Source organism: Lonchura striata, chromosome 4 (genome assembly GCF_046129695.1).
Source record: "Lonchura striata isolate bLonStr1 chromosome 4, bLonStr1.mat, whole genome shotgun sequence".
NCBI classification, from domain to species: domain Eukaryota; kingdom Metazoa; phylum Chordata; class Aves; order Passeriformes; family Estrildidae; genus Lonchura; species Lonchura striata.
The window spans coordinates 63,926,216-63,947,554 of NC_134606.1; the positions used below are offsets into that span (position 1 = coordinate 63,926,216).

At 36.3% G+C, this 21,339-nt stretch overlaps 1 protein-coding gene across 2 annotated transcripts in view; it reads right to left on the reverse strand.

The window, feature by feature from the left end:
• The window catches only part of LRBA (LPS responsive beige-like anchor protein), a 363,130-nt gene that overhangs the window by 168,654 nt on the left and 173,137 nt on the right, over window positions 1-21,339 (reverse strand). For both annotated transcript variants that reach the window (XM_021541470.3, XM_077783018.1), the window contains one exon: window positions 5,750-5,874. In XM_021541470.3, coding sequence (XP_021397145.2) covers window positions 5,750-5,874 — 125 coding nt within the window. The remainder of the gene's footprint in view (window positions 1-5,749; window positions 5,875-21,339) is intronic.

Consider the following 21,339-nt stretch of genomic DNA (forward strand, 5'->3'; position numbering starts at 1 on the left):
TCCCTCTAAAAATATGCTAATCTGCAAACATTTACAGAAGGCAGCGACTCCCCTGTGGCAATACATGAAGTTTAAATTGTGTAAGTAAATATACGCAGGTAAATTGCAAACAATAAAAACTTTTCAGTTCAGCGAAAAAAGTAAAAATGAAGTTCACTCTGCAGAAATTAAAAAAAAAAAAAAAAAAAAAAGGACCAGAACCCAAACAATAAAAACCTCCATCACAACAACAACAAACACCAAATAACCAAATAATGGTTTTGGTTTAGGCCTTGACCTTACAAAAAACTCCCAAACAATCACAACAACAAAAAGCAAACACAAACCTCCACCTCAAACCAACCAACCAGAAACAAATAAAAGGAAATGTAACTTGCCATGCAAAACAAAATGCAATTTATACTTGCTCCTTTTGCCCTGGCAATAGTTGTCACTTGTAAGAAAGCCTTAAAAAAAACCTGCAAAGCTTTAACTGCATTGTACAAACACAAATTTTACTTTCTTGCAAAATATGCTCATGTAAATAATGATAACTCAGATTCTGGAGTTGTTCAATGTGAGCTGAAAAACCTTCTTGTCATGGAAAATATGCAGCTGATATTTAGGAAGGTTTTCCTGTAATTAACTCCCCCTTGAGGATTTTCAGTTAGCAGCAGTAAAATTACCATCAGTGTACTAACACACACCACATGCACTCTCAGTCACTGCCCTACCAGCACTCTCTTGAAGATCAAAAAAAGTAAAATAGAACAAAACCACTTCAAGATGAAGTCCAAGATAATAAATTATTTTCTTTCTTTTCCTTTTTGGTCTTTTTTTTTTCTTTTAATGCAGGCAAAATATATTTGTTGTTTCAAAAACCTAGTCTGCACTGTATGTACCTGCCATTTTTTGCTTCCTCTACTAGAATCTGTGTTATACTGAAAATGCTGATTTCAAACTAACTGTCTACCTATTCTTATTTAAGATTTAACTCCGAGCCAAGATCGGATTAATACTTTATACTTAGTACAACTTGTCTAAAATGTGACTATGTCCTTCAGTCTTTAAGTAAAAATAAAATCTACAGCAGCTTCCAAACCAAAGATGACTGGATAATAGAAATATTGCCCTATCTTTTGCAATTACTTGGATTTTAATTCTTTCCCCAACTACTGATATTCCGCTGATTCAAAACCATACATCTTATGCATGTGCCTTTTTCAACAGGAGATCTTAAACCCTGAATGATTTCAGTCCATTTGTGTAAACTTTTTGTCATCTCTTTGCAGATGATGTTAGCTATCAATATTTCCTGACATGCATGAAACGTGTGTTAAACACAGCTTAAACACAGGCACAGGAAGATGCCTGTCTACACACCTGCAGACAGCAGCTAGTGAAAGGCAATGCTACTGGAAGGCAGTGAGACATCACACTCTGAACCACAATCTGCTTTTTCTGTACTGATGTAAATAAAGCAAATCTGCCTTTTCTGTACTGGTGTGCATAAAGCAATCTGCAATCAACACCCTCATGCTAACATGTGTAGCTGCACAGAACAGAATATATTCCACATGGATTCACCTATTCTTCTGTAGATAAATGTACTGGAGTAGGAAGGCCATGGTCTAGTTCTCTTTATATATTTACTGATTAGACAGATGTATGATGGAGCATGACATCACATGACAAACTCCAATACCACATAAGCACAGAGTTATATTACACTGGATTTCATATTTCAGGTCACAAACCCTGTTCTGCCTTCTCTAACCACTCTGCCAGGCCTGCCTATGTTGGTGTGACCAGACCCTCTGGCTCCAGCCCTGAAGCTCTAAGCACAAGCTCCCACACACCTTTCCAAGATCAAGATCTCCAGGCATGGCCTATGTATTGCTCTAAACACAACAGTCTTCTAGCACACAACTTTTTTTTTTTCTTTTTTTTTTTCTTTTTTTTTTTTGTAACTGGTAATTATACCAGGAAAAGCAACTGAATGAAAAGGCATTAAAAAAAACCCTTATTATGTATCTTTTTTTGGTTGGTTTTTTTTTTTTTTTTTACAAAAGGCTCCCAGAAGCATTCCTCTACTCTCCCTACCTCTTTAAAAACATAACAGTGAAAAAAACCCAATCATTTTCAGAGCAAGTTTTTAAAATATTATCTTTCTAGCTGAGGCAAAGCAAACTAACCAGTCGACTACAATACTTGAGATGATCACCTGCTGGTCCCTTGCAGCCACAAAGCCCTGAACTCTACCTGTTGCCTCAATGGAAATGCTACAGACTGTTTTAATTCTTCATCCCTATATTTTTAACAAACATCAATTAAAAACCCCAATAAATCACTTGCTAAAAATCTTGATAAAGTATTTACTAGCTGCTAAAGATTTCCTTGCAAATATTGCATTTTGGGGTCAATTTCAAAATAGCAACAGGTTTACTCTTTTTTTTTTCCTCCACATTTATACAATTTTGGTTCTATTTCTATACAGTAAGGTGAAAGGAAGAATAGAGAAGAGTTAACTCTTTCCATCCCAAACTTTCTACCACAGCACCTTCACCTTTCTTTCCATTCCCCACAATACACCATTAGACTGACTTTTATAAATAGCTAGTTGGAAGGATCCTTTTTTTTTTCCCTTTTCCCTTTGAAAAATTACCTAAAGCCTTTTTTTCTCAAGCAAGTTAATGTGAACTTGGAAATGGCAATTAAATTGTCAGAATTAAAAAATTTGTTTTTAACTAGAAGGTAGCCAGAAGTATAGTCATGGGGCTGGTATTGATTGTCTGAACAGAGAACATTAGTCTTCAGGTATTTATTCTGCCACCTCTGCACCAGAGGTTCTCCTTCAAATCAAATCAATCCTTGGAAAAGATTGGTTCTTGCTCCTAAGACACATAACTAGGCTGCAACAGAGCTGATTGTTGTTGTCCTCTCTAGGTTTTACTGAACAATATCTAGGCTTCCAATTGTTTCTGAATCATTTTCACAGTTGCAAAATGTGATGATTCCTACACTGTGAATTCTCTGGGGTGGAGAATACATCTAGTTGTATTTGTAAGACACCAAGCAGTTGATACTGTGTATGTTCTAATGAAAGTGAGCTAAAATCCATGTTATCAAGCATGGTTACTGCTTGTACTGTTCCATTATTTATGCACTATTTTTCCCCTGCCTCCCTTTTGGCAAAATCCCTTATGTCCACTTTCAGATTTTGGTCTGTGATGTTTTGAAAAAAACTTAAATAGGCAATAGGGAACCTTTTATACATTATCTAAAAAATGTTTTTGCTTCAGATGCATGTAAAATTAATTGAAATTTAATAATTAATGAAAAATTATTGATATGAAATCATAACATACTGGAGCAAATACTCTGCAAATACTAGGGATATCTACATCATGAAAGCCTGGTTCTAAAAAATCTGAGAACAGTTGGAATTTCTGAGATTAAACTGGTTAATATTAGAAGTTTACAAACACAATTCAGAAAGAAACTTATTAAATGGCCACTCCAGTTGATCTTTTTGATAACTGTACCTTCTAAAACTCAAGAAAAATACCCAAACTAAAAACAAAAACCAAGAAAGCCAAATACAAAATGAAACAGTAAAAATCCTAACTACCTTTACACTCCTATACATTTTATACAGTTTCCAGTTCAATTTAAATTTGTACTTCAGTCATAGATTTTACACCTTGCCAGTGGAAGTCCTTGGAAAAAGACAGTTGTATGTGTACACCCACTCAGGCAGATAAAAACTATCTATAATTTCTGAAATCATATTAAATCATGATTTAGGGTAATCTAAAATACCCACTGGATAGATAAAGAAACAGAAGGACAACAGAAAACAAAGACAGTATGAAAATTAAGACTAAAACAACACCAGGAAATTAAACAAAATAGAAGGCTGTTAAGGATGTCAAAATCTAAATAGAAAGGCATACAGAAAACAATTATGTCTATTTAAATTACCAAAGTTAGTTACCAGCTGTGCTTATTAGCTACTTCTGAAATAGGGGTAATTTTATTCATTCTTCCTTTGTATTGACAAAAACTGTTGTCCTATCATTTACGAATTGATTATAAACCACAGCCCTTGAATCATAGCATGGATTAGTGAAATTATCACATTAGTATGAAATACGAATAATTGTATTACTGTGTCTTTACTTGTGGAAGAATTAGTTACCCATTTTTAAATGGTTGCTCTAAATATTTTTCAGTAAACATAAAGATATTTTTAAAATTTTGATAAACAGCATAAAGATTAAATATGAAAATACAACTAGAATACATCAAACTTTGACAAGATCTATTTAAATTAAGGTACACATAATATTAAAACTCCATGTTCATCCATAGAGTTTTCAACAGATAAAACCCTAGTGCCCTAAAGTCCATGGTATAGGAACAACACATCATATCAAGAACAGCAATCCCCAAAGCAAAAAGTGGATTAATTAATTCTACATCTTGTTCTTCTTTCTATAGTCAAAGATGTAGATGTACCAAGATGTACAAACATTGCTTTCCGATCACTTTATTGACTATTCTCTGTATGGTCATTTATTTCAGAGGACTGATGTCACATTTGGCATTATATCAGCTGACATATTGTAGACATTTTCTCCCAGAAATGGCTCTTTAAGGCTGAGTGCAAGAGGTTAAGATGCCTGACAGAACCCAACTTTATGACAGTGATGTTCTTCTACAGTTATACAACACTCTTAACAGTCTAAAATTAATAAACTGCATCCCCCCCCTCCCCCAATTTGTATGGGCATATGTATGCATGTATGTATTCAGTAATTCACAAGCTAAAAAATAAACAAAAAACCAAAAAAACTAAATTCAAATTATTTGCCCCATGACTTGTGCCTTCAAGGTGAAGGATACTCAGCTTTAATTATAAGCAAGTTATTTTTAAGTACATGACTTTTCTACCTTATCAGTGTACCCTCCTTAGATAGCAAAGACTTAAAATTTTGTACTAAACCCCAAATTTACTGGCTTTGGGTGTGGTTTTGTTTGTTTGTTTATATTTTGATTTACTATAGAATTCTCAAAGTATTGTATTAGTTTGGTAAATACTTTCCCCTCTAGAATGGATATAGCATCTTACATCAGACTGATCCTAAGTTATGAATGAGGAGTAACAACTGTAAAAAAAGTAATCTCCTTTTTTTAAAATCACTAGGTAGAAATGATTATTACTATTTTGGTGCTTGAGCAATACTTCTCATGTCAGCATTTGCTACTCTTTATTTCATATAAAATTCTTGCAGAAAAGCTTGAGGACTTAAGCAAAGGTACAGTTTAGCTTGCAGAAGTGTTATTTCTCTTTCAACATATCTGTAACAATAAGCAGATACGCGCTAACTGAAATAACCGGTGTAGATTTTGAACAGGAAAAATTCTTCTGAAGTTACTAAAGTATAAGTATGTAATTTACACAGAAGTCTGTCCAGGGATTAATGGCAAAATTGCATCCACTTTCCTTCTGCCTGGTGAGGACTGTAATTGTTGTATGCAAAGTATGCACCACCCAGCCCAGCTGAGATGGCAAGAAGGAGCTCAGCAAACACCAGTGCTGCTGCTGTGAAGGAACGGCCAGGTTATCTCTGTATGGAAAACACGCCCAAAAGGCAATGCCAAAATTGGGACCATTTACTAGCATCCTACAAGGACAAAGGTCCAGCCTCTCCCACCATGTATTGTAATGTGCTGCTGGTGGCAAGGAGGCAGATTTTACACTGACCATGCTCTCCAGCTGCCCTGAGTGTCGCTTCAGGATGTGTCGATCCAAGGGGGTTACGCACAAATCGTCGCCGGCGCCGCAAGTCATCTTCCCAGTAGTCGAGGCGCCAGAACTCACGAGGACGACTACAATGAAACAGAGGAGCCACATATGTTAGCAATTATCAACCAGCATGGTAGCGCTGAATTTCTGCATAAAGCTCTCCTTGTTTGCGCTGCTTTTGCCTTTTTTTTTTTCTAACCTCCCCCCCCCCCTCTTTCTGCAATCTTTTACTTAGGTATGTCCTTGAAAATAACAATATCACCTTCCAGTCTAAGGAACTCCTTTCCCTTTTTTCTTGGAAGGTGAAATGAGCACTAAATACATCATTTTGAAATGAATTGCTGACAGTGTGATCAGTTTCCCCACACTCTAGTGGCATGTGCTCCGATTTCAGCCTCATTTCAGCCTCAGCAGGGCACCTTTCTCAGTGACTGCATTTATAAACCAGAATAGGGAAAAGGCTATTATAAATATGGTATAGCATTACCTATATTAATCAAAGTCTGTCCCCCTTCATTTTTCTTCCTAATTTGTGCTTTTTTGCACAAGGTCAGTAAATCATGACATGAATTCTTGGTCCAGAAAGTGTTAACTTTAATGAATACCTCAGTTACATGGTTATGTATGTGATAATAAAATATTACTCTGTTTAGATGTGCAGGAATTTAATTAAAATAATCTCTTAAAATATTCATTACATTTAGCCCCTGAGGCTTAGAACAACATGAAAAAATGCATTTCTTTTCCATTTACTGTTTTTAAATAAACCATTCCAGGAGAGCGAAACAGCAATCTATTTTCAAGCAAATCAGATTGCATTTCTGGTTTATGTAGTTGTGTTTTTACATTTAATTAAAAACTACATGTTATGATGTGTAATAGTTGCTACCTAGAAAGCATACTTTTAAAAAATTACATCTAGAAAAGGTTATATCAAATTCATTATTTTCCATTTTATGCTCCAAATATACATAGATCTTTTTAATACCGCCATATATAGATAAGTGCCAGTTACTATCTGTTTAGATGATCATGAATGAATGTCACTGTAAAACAGTATTTTAGCCCAGAGAATGTACAGAAAATGCCAATTTCAGGTATGGCAAATAACCAAACAGAAAATACTTGAGGCACAGAATAGCCATGATATCCTGAAAACGTATACGCTCAGACTAAAAAACACGGACTTTGCTTACAGAGCCAGTATTAAAACAACAGATGAAAATGCAGACATATATATTCAATTTCTGATCTGGGAGCTAATAGAAAGTATACCTATCAACACTGACAAATGAATAGGCACAACTAATTTACAGATCACAATGTTAAAAACACTTGTTATTTAGATTTGTAGTTCTGAGGATTAAAGCCAGAAATTAGTTTTATTTAAGGTAAATTAAGGTTTCAAACAAATGTAGTTACAAAAGCCAGAATGATTTGTATAACACTACTCTGAAACATGATTTGTAGATATTAAAAACTCAGACTGAAAATAATTTTATCAAAATGAAGACTGTCTTTTCAGTCTTCATTAAAATTCTATGCTTATTTCTAACACCAAGGAAAAGGCAGTCCTAGTCTTCATCCTCCTAATTGCTTCATTTCAGAAAAATACTGAAGTATTGGAATCAAATTCCCCAGTATCCTATTTTCACACTTGTCTGTATTACAGTCATGCTAAAATTGAGCTGCTCTGATTATTAGACCAAATGATTTTGGAATAATTAACCAAAGGAAAACTACAATATACAGGAAGATATGGGTTTATTCAAAGGTCTATTAATAACTTAAAATTCTCCATTAGTGATTATAGAAAAAAAAGCAGAACACAGCTGGCTATGTGCATGCCTTTGATAGTCGTAGAGCATGGATAGGCACTTCATCATTCTGCCTTCCTACATTTATCTGTTAAAATTATTATCAAATATCAGCCAGGATGCAGTCGTGAATCACAGCCTGCTCCTCGTCTTCAGGGGAATGATACAATGAGGGTCTATTCACCAGGGTGGCAATAGGCACGAGTAATTAGTTCCCTGGACTGGGATCTCCTACAAAGCTTATTTCAGTTGGCAACACAAACATATGACAATGAAAAGCTAATGGAAGCCAGTAAAATTTGTTAACCTTTTCTGCCATCAATCCTTCTAGTGTTCTGGGCTACAGTATTATGCAAAGATGGTAAATTATTAATTTGTCATTCATCTACCTCACCACAGTTTTGATAGAATTAAGTGATGCCATTCTTCTGGATAACAATTATAGCACATTACAAAACTATGCTAAAATGATTATGAAAATAGGTAATAATGATCAGGCATGAAATATTATCCTCAAACATAATATATCTTTAGTCCTTTGCTTTTATTTTCAGTTCTGAATATGAAATTTACATAGGATTCTATTTCCTTCAGTGTTGCACTGATTATTCGCACACAACTACATAACCACTATTAGACTACGTATTTCAGTATTTGTAAGCATTGGCAACCACTGCATTATGAGAGGGGGAAAAAATATCTATTCTTTGCACATAGAAAAACATCCAACAAATCTCTGCAAAGCTAAAAATGAACACCTGTGTTGACTAATTGTTACAAGTGAGCCATTTTTGAGGGCAGCTACTGGGAAAAAAAAAATGCATTTTTGAACCAATATACACCAGTTCATATTAGAACCAATACAAACCAGTACACCACACAGCTACTCCACCACACTGCCTTACAAGTAAGAGCAATTAACCACTGGAGTCACGTCCCCAAAAGGCAATGCTGTACCATGCTTTGTACCTCTGCAACCAGGGGGAGACAGACAGAAATACTGCTGTGATTTGGGCAGAACTGACTGCTGGCAGACTGAAGGACTGTGAAGATCTCGGGGATATACAGGGAACATTTGACAACAGGTGTTCCTGGCCCTGCAGTAAAGGCTGCCATATGGACTAAAGGTGCTATATGGCCTGGATCGATGAACCTAAGTACTCAGTCTAAATGCAAGAGCAACATCACTCAAGGTATCAGGGATTTATGAATTATAAATCATATGATTTGCATGGATTTGTCAGGGCTCTCTCCAACATGATACACAGTAATTAGTGGTTCCTTAGTAACAATATTGATTGAATCAAAAAAAAGCTTTTATATTAAGTGTTTTATTCAAATAGCATAACCATTATATTGCTTTATTTTTCCAACAGTTTCCCAGATTACCATGCTAGGTACTCAGAATTGAGAGAATATCTTCCTCTCATTCCCATGCACCTAACTTCATTGTTAAAATTGTACAGAGATGAGATCAAATTTTAAATGACCAATATAACCTCTTCCCTCAGGATTTTGTGTCATGAAAAAAATAAGTCACTTCACTGTGGGCAGTGAGGAAAAGTCTAAATGCTCATTTATCTCCACTATCAGAACAAGAAACCTGTATTTCCTACCAGTTTCAAATATTAGGACAATTGGAGACAAAACATACCAACTGCCATACTAGTCTTATTATGGTGTCATAGCAAAGGTATTTTAGGCATGGAAACTACCTATTAGTAGTTTAGCTCACACCCTTATAGATTTAAATTGAATACAAGCCATACCAGAGAACAAGGAAAGAATAATGCAATTGCTGAAGAATTACTTCTTGTAATGTCTTACTGACTGTGTATTTCAAGATACTCTGCCATCCCAGAAAAGAAACAGTCAACACACCAGTTGGGTTGTAAAGGGTAAGGAAGAGGAAAGAAAATGCAAACCTACGAAAACAAGGAAATCTAGAAGGCAGTTCCATGATTTCTCCATCATAAACTACATGTCTAGTCCAACTTCTGGTTATAATTTATTACACACTTTGGTTGCTCATCAAATGCAGAATATCAGGTGCTCCTTCTAAATTACACAAAAAAGCAATCAAAGAACACAGACAGCAGTGCGGGAGCAGCAACACAGCAGTGCTCAAATTTAAAGGAAAAATAAGCCAGATTATTTTAACACTGTTCAGGAACTCTTCTTTGTCTATATCTAGATAATTCTTGCTTCCATGTAAAATGTTTCAAGAACTCAAACCAGATATCTTCTGCAACAGACAGAAACAGTTTTCTCAAAAAAGCCAAAAACCAAAGCCAAACCTACAAAAACCCCAAAAATAAGCATTTGCATTTGAATCACAGAATCATAGAACTGTTTGGGTTGGAAGGGATCCTAAGGATCATCCAGTTCCAAACTCCCTGCCGTAAGGAGGGACACCTTCCACTAGGTCAGGTTGCTCAGGGCTCCATCCAACCTGGCTTCAACCACTTGCTTGGATGGGGCATTCACAACTTCCTTGGGCAACCTGTACCAGTGCCTCACCACCCTCACAGTGAAGATTTTCCTGTCAATATCTAATCTATACCTGCCCTCTAAGTGTGAAGCCATGTACCCTTGTCCTGTCACTCCATGTTCTTGCAGAAAGTCCCCCTTCATCTTCCTGGTAGCCTCTTTAGGTAGTGGAATGTGCTGTAAGGTCTCCCTGGAGCCTTCTCTTCTCCAGGCTGAACAGCCCCAACTCTCTCAGCCCTTCTTCGTAGGAGAGGTGCTCCAGCCCTCTGATCATCTTCATGGCACCCTGGACTCATTCCAACCAGGTCCATGTTGAGGATCCCAGAGCTGGATGCAGCACTGAAGTGGGGCTCTCACTAGAGCAGAGCAGAGGGGCAGAATGGCCTCCCTTCCCTGCTGCCCACGGTGCTTTGGATGCAGCCCAGGACATGTTGAGCTCTCTGGGCTGTGAGTGTACATTGACAGGTCACATTCAGCCTCCTACCCACCAGCACCTCCAAGTCCTTTTGGGCAGGGCTGCCCTCAATCTGTTCATTTCTCAGCATTTATTTCATAGTCAATCTGAAGATAAAAGTGATGAAGTTCTGGAAAATACTGCAGAACCTTTGGTGGAGTACCTCCACAAGACTGCAGGGCATCTTGTAATGTAAGAGGCTGCCTGATCTTGCAAATTGAAATCAATTGCATTTTCATTGCATTCAGCTGGTTGTCCAGAATATTAACTAAAATCTCTCATAATAGTAAAATGCAAAGTATATTCCACTGTGATCTAAAGAACCATGCTACACCAGACCACACAATGAGCATACTACTAGCCACATGTCAAGAAACATTTATCTAAAAAATATTTTGTACATATCTAGATATATTACTGACCTGTAACATAATCGAAAATATATAACACACTTTGGAAAATAAAACATTGACCTTGATGATGGTAAAGCAAACACTGATGATGTTAACAGGTAAGCTCTCAGCTGCACTATCAAGTTTCACATTTCATGCAAGATCCCATGCACAAGTGTTTGCCACATGGCAAATCAGAGTACTGATGGAGTAGGGAAAATGAATTTTTCTGTAAATCAGGTTCCTGATCAGATTCACTTTGTCCATATTACCAAAGCAAACAGGAAAATATTTCATTAGTGTAAAGTAGAAGTTGCAGCTAAAATATTACTCAGTCAGCTATACTCTGTGTGTATTTCATAGCACTTTATTGACATCTACTTCAGGACATTAAAGATTAATTAAATCCTCATAAGTGCATTGAGATCTTAGGAAATGCTGCCTACATTACCTATACTTTCTTCAATGGCACAACCTGTTGCAGTTCAACTCTCTCTCCCTCTCTCATCTGCATTCACACAAGCATTTGTGTGGCCAATCTAAACCAAATCACAGTAACCAGCTGGGATTACTAGATTTCATTGTTTTTATTCCATTTTGTATCAGTTCACCCTGCAGCCTTCACCAGCAACTATGTGACTAAAAATAAGGGAAAGAGATGTGCAGGTGAGAGAAAGGAAGGAAAGGATAAGGAAGAACAGAAAAAAGATATAGCATGTAATCATACTCTAATATTAACAGAGTCACTGCCTTTTCACGTTATCTTCATTTGCCCCAAACACTGACATTCATACTCCATAGTTTCAGTATACAGACTTCCACATATGGAAAAAACTGGGAATCCTTAAGGAAAAAACGTTCATGTGCAGGCAGGCTCGTAGCCTCTGCCACAGTTACTGCTGTAGTAACAGGAACTGGTCATAACAAAGGCCCAAGGCCACCGAGTACAATTTCTTTGGCATAATATCAATTATGTGAAACACTAATGTAATCTGTTAAATCATTATAGACTATTTACTTCTAACCCTCCTCCAAGCAAACACTTAGCTTTGTCTGTAAAGGATTTTCAATTTTTTTTTCCCCCAAAAGGACCTTTGCCTTTATCTGAGCTTCAATTTTATCAAAAGGTGTGTGTGTGGAGAGGGGTTTCCTGGGTTTGCTGAAGAGAGAATATTGTCGTTTTTCTTTGAGTCTTTCAGAAGAAAAGATGTGAAAAGCAGACTATGAACTTCAGGCACAGCATGTGCATGGACTTAGCACAGAACTCAGAGGACTCAGCACAGTTGTAGAGGACCTTTGTACAGTTTCAACCTCAGGTGCTTTCAGTGTAGAGAAGAAGGGAACGTCAGCAAGGGAAGTCTGTCTTAACACGTTTCATGCTATTTCCCCATATAAACATGACAGTACAAACAGCACAGAACTGTAATTCACACATTTTCCATTTTTAAAACTAGTAGAAGTGCTGTTACTATGCTTCTATACAGTAAATAGGAGATTATCTCTTTGTCTCACTCATTAGGCAGCTCAGATATTTGCCCAGGACTCCTGATTTCTGTGTTTTTATGGAATTGTACCAAAAATCCATTCCCAACTAACTAGCATGCAAACAAAACCAGAACAACAATGCCTATTTCATATATCACAGAGACTCTTTTCTGCACTGACAAGCTTTGAATTTCTCATTTAAAAAGCAATCCAGAAAAAATGTTTACTATAAATGTTTCAGTCTCCCTTTATGCATTATAAAGTAACATGTCAGGGAAGACAAGCCCACCTTTAAGGTGTTGCTGTCCCAGATCATGGTGCTATTAACCTCTATTTTAAAAACAGTTCTGTTTATGTATGAGTTTATGTAGGCTCTTCTTTGATCTTTATTAACCCCTTGGTAGCTGCCACAGTCACAGCTTTTTGGAGCATTCTTTGAAGTGCTGGCATTCCAGTGCACACTGATACTTCAAAGAGGCTTCACTTAAGTACATGGTACAGTTCTAATCATGTATTCTGTAAGCACTATCTTATCTTAGGCTGATCTTATTATGATCAGTCTAAAATAAAGCTGCATTTCCAAAGACCCCACCATGAGACACAGTTCAATCTTTCTGTCAAGATTAATTATAAATTAACTGAAATGAAAACTACTCCACTTTTCTACCAGAGGTTAACATGAAAACTTTCTTTTGGCTTGCAACAAAATTAATTCAGACATGATTTAGACATGGAAGAATGAAAGTATAGCAAATTTGCAGTGGGATGCTTTGGCTTAGTTGCTCATAAATCTTTGCAAATCTCACATATCCTACACTTAACTGCAGCCAACAACATTTGTTTTGCAAAGTAACTACAGCTCATACAGACCCTATAAACTCCTATTCATACTGCAAATTACTATCATTCCCGCAATATACAAAAAATAGGTACACTACATCTTTTTGTCTGATAATGAGGAATTTTAGTCTGCAGTACTTGGTCACCCCTTCCTTGCCAAAATGAGCAATGTGTTATAAGAATATGTTTAAGGATACAATAAGACAAAGGAGCCAGGTCAATCTTAACCTCCTTAGCCATTCCTGTTGGTTTTGATGCTTTCATCTTAAGCACATGCATAGGAAGTTCCTATTTATTTTCCCACTAATTGCAGCAACAGCAGGTTTTCTGTGAGGAGTATTTAATTGAAAAATTGAAATATTATTATTAAGATTAATTCCTCCCAGTAGCTAGGAATTTGACATTATCATCTTTCAGCATTTGTGGATATAATATACATCAACTTTTAACCAAAACAAGAAAATCTGGTAGTTCTGTGATTTTGTTTCTACATTGTTCTGACCCCAAAAGTATTGAACACAGGAACTACAGTAAAGCTTTTCCCAAAACTCTTAGATTTGACCTGCCGCAAACATTTCATCTCTTCTAGAAGAAACAGGATGAAATCACACTCCCATATATCTACACTTTAAGGGTTGTGGCTAACCTGTATCTTTTTTTTTATAGCTTTCTTAACAGCTGGATACTTTTCATGCTTCCATAAAAATGTAATGGGGTATCCCTCCGATTCAATAAATACTTTTTTGCTCTATATTCTTCTATGGTAAGTTTTTTCTTTCCTCTTTTTTATATATTTTTTCAGAGTCCTCTGCCAGAAAGGTCTAAAGTAACTGGATGGTTTTATTTAATTTTTTGAGTTTGGTTTTTTTTTTTTTTTGGGGATTTTTTTTTTGGCGGTGATTTTTTTTTTGCTTTTGTTTGTTTGGTTTGGTTTTGTTTGGGATTTTTGAAGTTAAAATTACTACCTATTAACCAAATTAACTCAGCAATTCAACAACTACAATAGAGAGGAACAACAGAGATGCCTGTGACTTAGGCTCAACTTAACATTGAATAAGAAAAAGACAAACCTCCCTGAGGTCTCTAAATGCCTAAATATCAAATATACATTAATTTTATATTTTTATTGTGGATAGAATTTGAGTGTTTCTGGGGGCACAAGGAAATTCCCCCTTCAACCTCTGGCTTAATAATGAACGAATTTGAACATCCTTGTATCTCTGCTTGAAATTATGGAAGGGAGAGAAGGCAACACTCTAAGCTCCACAGAACATTTAGCTACTGTTAAATAGCATCTTGGGAAAGGAATTCTCAATTCAGATTGCAGGTTAGGATACTGAAGCCTTAGAGACACCCAACTTCAGTATCATCTGCAGCTCTTCTACTCTCTGATACAATTAAAAACAAAGCTTTAAAAAAAGATCCCAATCAAAATCAAATAAAATCAAGAGTGATTTGATTTAAAGGTTAACATTTCTGTCTGTGATTCAATTTAGGATTTAAAATCTGAGGATAGCAAAATGTGGGAAATTGTGTGATGATTGCAGGAACACATGTAGGAGGGAGTTGCAGTAACTGCAAACATAGTACTGAGCTCTGAGACAGGAAACAATAAGCACAAGGCAGCAAGAACCACTGAGAAGCACATGGAGCAAGCCTCCCGTTTCCATACTAGCCCAGCACCCTTAGGAAACAGCAACAGGACTCAACTCCCTTTAAAAAGGCTTAACTTATCAAATACATTTCTCCCTTGAAAGCCTTGCAAACTATCTCTTTAAAAAAACCCCACAGCACTGAATTATGATGAAGCACCATTTCCTAGACCACACAGAGAATTCTGTATTTACTGAAGATTAAATAAAGGGAATAGTAGCCTGCAAACACACCTTCTCTTCTGTTACATGTGATCAACAGAGCAAGAGATGAAAGATTGGCAATTCAGAGGCGCTGCAGAGGGGGGCAAGTTCAAAACTGTTACTTGACATGGTCCTATGAAAACTCTGAAAGCTACTGAACTGCCTCCTGAGATCCACTGATGCCCCAAGGGTCAGGAAGGTTCTGAAGCCCGCACAATATTTACAAAGCAGAAGTGGGGAAGCCATCCTTATCGATGTTGCAAAACCTACCAAAGGACTACTGTAGTAAAGAATGAGCAATGTTAAAAGTGCTAAACCACCCAAGGTTCCTTTGATAGAGTAATCCAAGGGCTTAGCCCAGGATAAAACCTTGTACATTGACACATCAGAAACTGCTGAGAAGATGCAACCTCTTTTCCACCCGCGTGCCAAGAGAGAAATGTAGCAACAGAAAACTTGGTAACAAACACTCCAACTGATCAATACAAGACATATCTTAATAATCTTTCCTCCACATTCTTTCTCCTCAAGACTAATACTAAATGTTAAATCCAACATTATAAAACAGCATTGATAAAAGGACTGGAAAATGAAAGCTGAAGAAGCAACAAACCAGGAAATGTTTCCTCTTTCATTTCAGTGATTTAAGCATGAGCATAACACCCATAACTTCATTCCCCTCCACATTAGCATCCATAGAGACACACATTTAAAATAATGAAATTTCTTCTCCAGGGCAGTTATTACCTCTCTTGACAAGGCTCCCAGCTTCTCTCTCTTCATCTAACTACTCCTTTATTTGTTTTTAAGACAAGTTCACTAAAAAAAACCCAACCAAACAACAACACACACACACCAACCAAAACATTAAGAAAACCAACATACCTCTTCATTGACACAACTTTTTCAATACTAAGCTGTTCTTCTCAACACAGCAATCCCATCACAGAGGGGAATGAAATGGAAAAAAACACTGTCACGCCCAATGGGAAACAACTCAGCACCACCAAGAAACCCCCCATCAAAGACGAGAACCAGGGGCTCTGGAGTAACTCACATGGTTCTGCAGGCAAACCCCATCACTGCGGTGGTGCCATCAACCACTCTAAGGGCTCCTCGTCCCTGAGAAGGGGGACATGAACACAGCCAGAGGATAGAAAGAGCACAGGAATGTCTGTACCCCTTCTCACCAAAGGTCTAACCTGAAATTCTGTATCCCAAAATGTCAGTGGTGACTTAAGGAAGAGCAAGATCGATCTAATCATGTACAACTTCTCCCCAAGCACTCAGCCAGTTTCTAACTATTTTCAGCTCAGGGGATTTCCTGAGTCTAATGTGGTTTGTCTATTTATACTCCTTCTTCCTCCTAATGCACTTCTCTTCCAAGTACTCATCCACAGCGACTTCAAATAAATCCAAGTATCAGTGCCCTCAATCCCCAAGCTTGGGAAGAATTACTGCAGTGAAAAACAACAAGGTGGAACTGTACACATTTCTGGGAATGTTCTAACGTGTCCCTTCAGCACTCTGGTAAAGAGTTCTCCAGAAATATTCATTTTTGGACTACAGAATTCCACCTGTTTGTTTATAAACCAAGTATCTGAGAGTGTAGTATGTGATACTGCTAATGTTCACAAAAAACTATAGCTGGGACACTGAAAAGAGAAATCCTTTAAGTATTAAAGAAACTCCTAAAAAAACCTATAAACTTACTATTTAAAATGTGGAATGCAAATGTGAGAACAGAACAGCTCTCTGTAATAACCATACAATTCACAATATTTTTTGCTGGGGATGTTAATTCTTGTTTTATGTAAATTCTTCAGAGAAGATTATTTAAGACCACACCACTCTTAAATTATGGTGCAGATACTTATAAGCATAATTTAAGTGCACTGCACCACAATGCATATTTTCTTCCTTGAACATAATCTCCCTCCTGCATATATAAACTGTATCTGTAATTACCTCTAGTCACACCTTTCTCCATTATTCAGCTTTAGAAATAACCATGCATTGATTGTCCCTGCTAAACTAATCTAACTTATTTTTTAATAGTCAATGATAAAAAAATGAAAGAACTCAAACATTTTGATACAATCTGTAACACGACTTTTTCAAGAAACCTTGTTTACTAAGTATATTAAATCCATCACAGAAAACACACATAAAGAGAAGTCATGGTAACAGACTTGAAAAGCATCGGTTTTTTGCAATTAGCTTCTCTCCTGACAGAAGAGTCAATTCAGACTGGCACTCAAAATCAAGAAAAGACTGTTTCATTTCATCATTGAAAATTGAATGTTTTCACTTTCCTTTTTGAAATAAAAAGCCTATATAGTTTCTAAGAGATTTCAAGGATAAGATAAAATGAAATATTTTCTATTGCTGTAAAAACACTAATGTTTTCATGATCAGAGGTCTAGAAAGAATAAAAAACATTAATTTACACACAAACCAGCTCAGGCTTTTTTACGCGACTTACTAATTTTAATTTGGACTGTCTCAAGTACAGAATATACACACAGCTATTTGTATTGGAGTTTGCAACTAAAAATTGAAGATACAGTAATGCAAACAATGGCAAAAGGATTCAAATAAAACCTGATCTTCTGCTACAACTTCTCAAGGTCACAGGATTAATTTTCAGTATCATGCACCATAAAAATTTACTTTGTTGTACCAGTCACTAAGAGGGATAGTGAATATGGTTTTCACAAACGGGATGGCTTTCATCTAGACTTTCACCTCTTTATAGGGAATAACTTTCCTTAACTTTGGAAATGAAATACATGTGTGAAGCTATATGGGCAAACAGCAAATCACAGCAATACCTATGGATTACTTACCAAACCATATGATAGAAGTAACCAATCTTTGATACTAATCGCTGCAAAATAGTATTTTCCCCAAAAATTTCCCATAAGGGAAGGGGGCAGTGAGGGGAACAGAGACAGACTTGCAATTATCTCAAAGATTATATAGCACAATGGAAAGGATTTGGAGGAGAAATATTAATTTCTCTTTACTATATTTTAATAATTGGTAATAAAATTTGTCAAGTCAAAGTCAGCTATGTTAAGAGAACCTCAGTTCAGATCATTTTTCACATAGAAGCTATTGTCCAAAGTATTTTTTTGGTTGTTTCTGTACAAAGCTGCTAAACATGGTGCTACTAAAGGCTTTGGAAGTTCACAGCCTGTATACAATTCATAGGCATTTGCTGATGCAAAACCCCTTTGAAGATGCTGCCTACCTTTCCCTGGATTGTGCCTCTCGGGTTACCCCCATCACACCCAGACTGTGACCTTACGTGAATCAAACCCACTGAGAATAGTCTTGGGTTCTCTCCACAACAAACAGGCACTAATCCCATAAACCAACAAAGAAATCTTGTCCAGAATTTTATATACTACAAATAAATAGCATTACAATAATAAGAAAAGAAATCTCTCTGAAATATTCTCTCTCTCTCTGAAAAATGTCTCTGAAGTGGCTACTCCAGAAAGATCGAGACAAAGAAAGCTGCAGTTATCTTTCATCAGTGCTATCTCCCCAACAACATAAGCAGTACAAAGAAGAAAATTATTTCCCCAGTTACAGGAGAGACAAAAAGCCTATGAAGCACCAAAGAAAGCATCTTGATGTGGAAGTCATGGGAGATAAAAATGAGAGGGGAGGGATTATGCATCTGCTGGGGGTCAAGCAGATCAAAAGAGGACAGAGTTGGGAATCAGCTGGACAAGAGTCAGAGTAGAGAAAGGGGGGAAAAACCCAGGTCTGGCTGGATAAAAATGTGGAAAAAGTAATAGAAGGTCAGAAAAGAAATCTGATGAAGAATTAATGAGGATGGAAAATGCAGTCAGAAAATAACAGAAAGAAATCTGGGGGCGGGGGGGGAGGTGGAGAAATATTTCTTCTATAGTGTCTGTATTAAGAAGATGTGATATAAGTGATCCTGTTTCTATTGCTCCCTGAAAATTGGACTTTATAATCTTAATCCTGTCCTACAATATTAGTCTGGTGCTCCTTTGTTAATTTTCAGAAGAGAAGGGGTGAATACTGTGTGTATGTGAATACTGAACACAGTGTTTCCACTTCCAAAATTTCCCTACCATGAAGTAATCTTGCAGCTGCTCCTTAAAATAGAAACAATCTCAATCATACAAGTCATGTCTCACCTATCTTACCAGCAAAAAAAAAAAAAAAAAAAAAAATTCAAATAAATGCACCATCACTCAGCTAAAATCACATCTTAACATCTTCAGCAGCAGTAGCAAAGGCTTCATGGAAGTTAACAAATTAATTAATACAAAATGCTTTTTAATGATGTCACTATGAGGTTCTTTAAGCAAGGACAGGGAGCACTGCTTTTGCTGCCTTTTAATGTTTGAACCAGGAGCCTGCTGCCTTAATCTGACACACACTACAGTATGGCAAAGCTAGACAGTGTTTTAGAAGCACAATGCAGAAATACAAAAAACCCCAAAACAACCTAACATAAAAACCCTTTAAAATGAGTGATGAGGGCCACAAAACACATTAGCGTGGGTATTGGATAAAACTGCAGGCCCTGGTTCACAGTTTTGATATGGCCTTTCTTTCATCTGTCCTTAAAATGACAATCCCTCAAATATTTATTTTAAAGGGTGCATCAAGGACTAGCAAACATTCAGGTTGAATCCTGCAGTTTTCTTATTCTTTAGAAGTTTAAGAACAAAAATATTTGCCTTCCTAGGGTAGGCAGGGTGCTCATGCAGGTTATTTGGTGTGCTCGTAATTTTGAAAATATTGTTTCAGTAATCAAATTTTAACACAGCTATTTAGAATCAGAGAACATTACAGATGTGTAACAAACCACACAAATACTAATGGCATAAAATAAATCCAGTGAATAACTCTTTGGAATTCAAGTGTTTTCAATTTTTCTGTTTGTTTATATAAATGTTCATTTAAAACTATATATTCATTTATTTTAAAAAAATGTATTCTTGCATTGCAAGCATTACTGTACAGTGTGTTTTCCCTCTCCTTACCATAGCCATATGCTTTGTCTTTCCAAGTATCATTAATAACGAAGTTGCCTTAAAGCCCCTTCAAGTAACGGGTCAATATTCCTAGATCTGACATACAAAAGAACTTTTAAAACCAAGCTTGTCAATTTTTCTTTGTTTATTTTATGTCTATTTTTTGCTCTTGTTCACCCTCCTTTGAAGTTAGTCTTCAAAGCTTCAATATCAATAGGAATGCAGCATTAAGGATTTTACGACACTGTGCTACTTAAACTTTTATTGTTTTGTTGCAAAATCATAATCAGAAGGATTAGACTCTTGTATTTGGCTTTTTGTTTCTCTCTTTCTTTGTAATTTACTCTTTTTTTTTTAATTCCAATTCCAGCATGCCATAAATCTGTAGCATGCCCCTTTCAATCCTCCCACATTGACAAAATAATGCAGTTTACACTTAAACATGCTCAAGAAAAAAATTAACATTCTTTATCATTTTCTAGCAGAGACAGTTAATACTCTCAGGCTACATTAATAGAATCTTTCTGCCATTGTAGAAAGTTTGATAGCACTCTTATTTCAATGTCTGAATTTTTCTCCTTTTTTTGACAAAGACAAATGATTGCCATCAATCAAGATCCAATCGGGTATACACAGAGTCAAGCAAATGCATCACTCTTTACTGGTTTTCCTGCTATTTGTGCAGGCTTTGCTTCATATTATTTTATAGAATGATCAAAAAAGCAGCCATAAGATAGATCATTCACACCCACTGTAAAATTAACTTTCATGAATAATGAGAGTTTTACACCTCAGATAATGTATATGTTATACAGAAGATATTGCTGGAGTTCATTTCTGGCTGGAGATTATGTAAATGATACTATATGACCTTTATCATTACAAACAGGACATGCAAAACACATATTATTTCATACATCATTCTAAAGTAAGTCAGAACCTAAAGGAGAATCAGTCATTTATAATGTTCATGGTGAAGAGCTAAGGTTGCAAGAAAATGATATGAAGTACCTCTGATGTTATTGACTACTCCTCTTCTGAACCTGTTACTTATGTGCTCTAAGCATACTAGAAATAACAAAAATGAACCTTAGCCCTTTTGTTTCTTATTAAGAAAATCAGTATTTTGTTTCTTGATAAAACCATTTATCTCAAGACTAAACTAAGCTGATAATAACCACTTATGT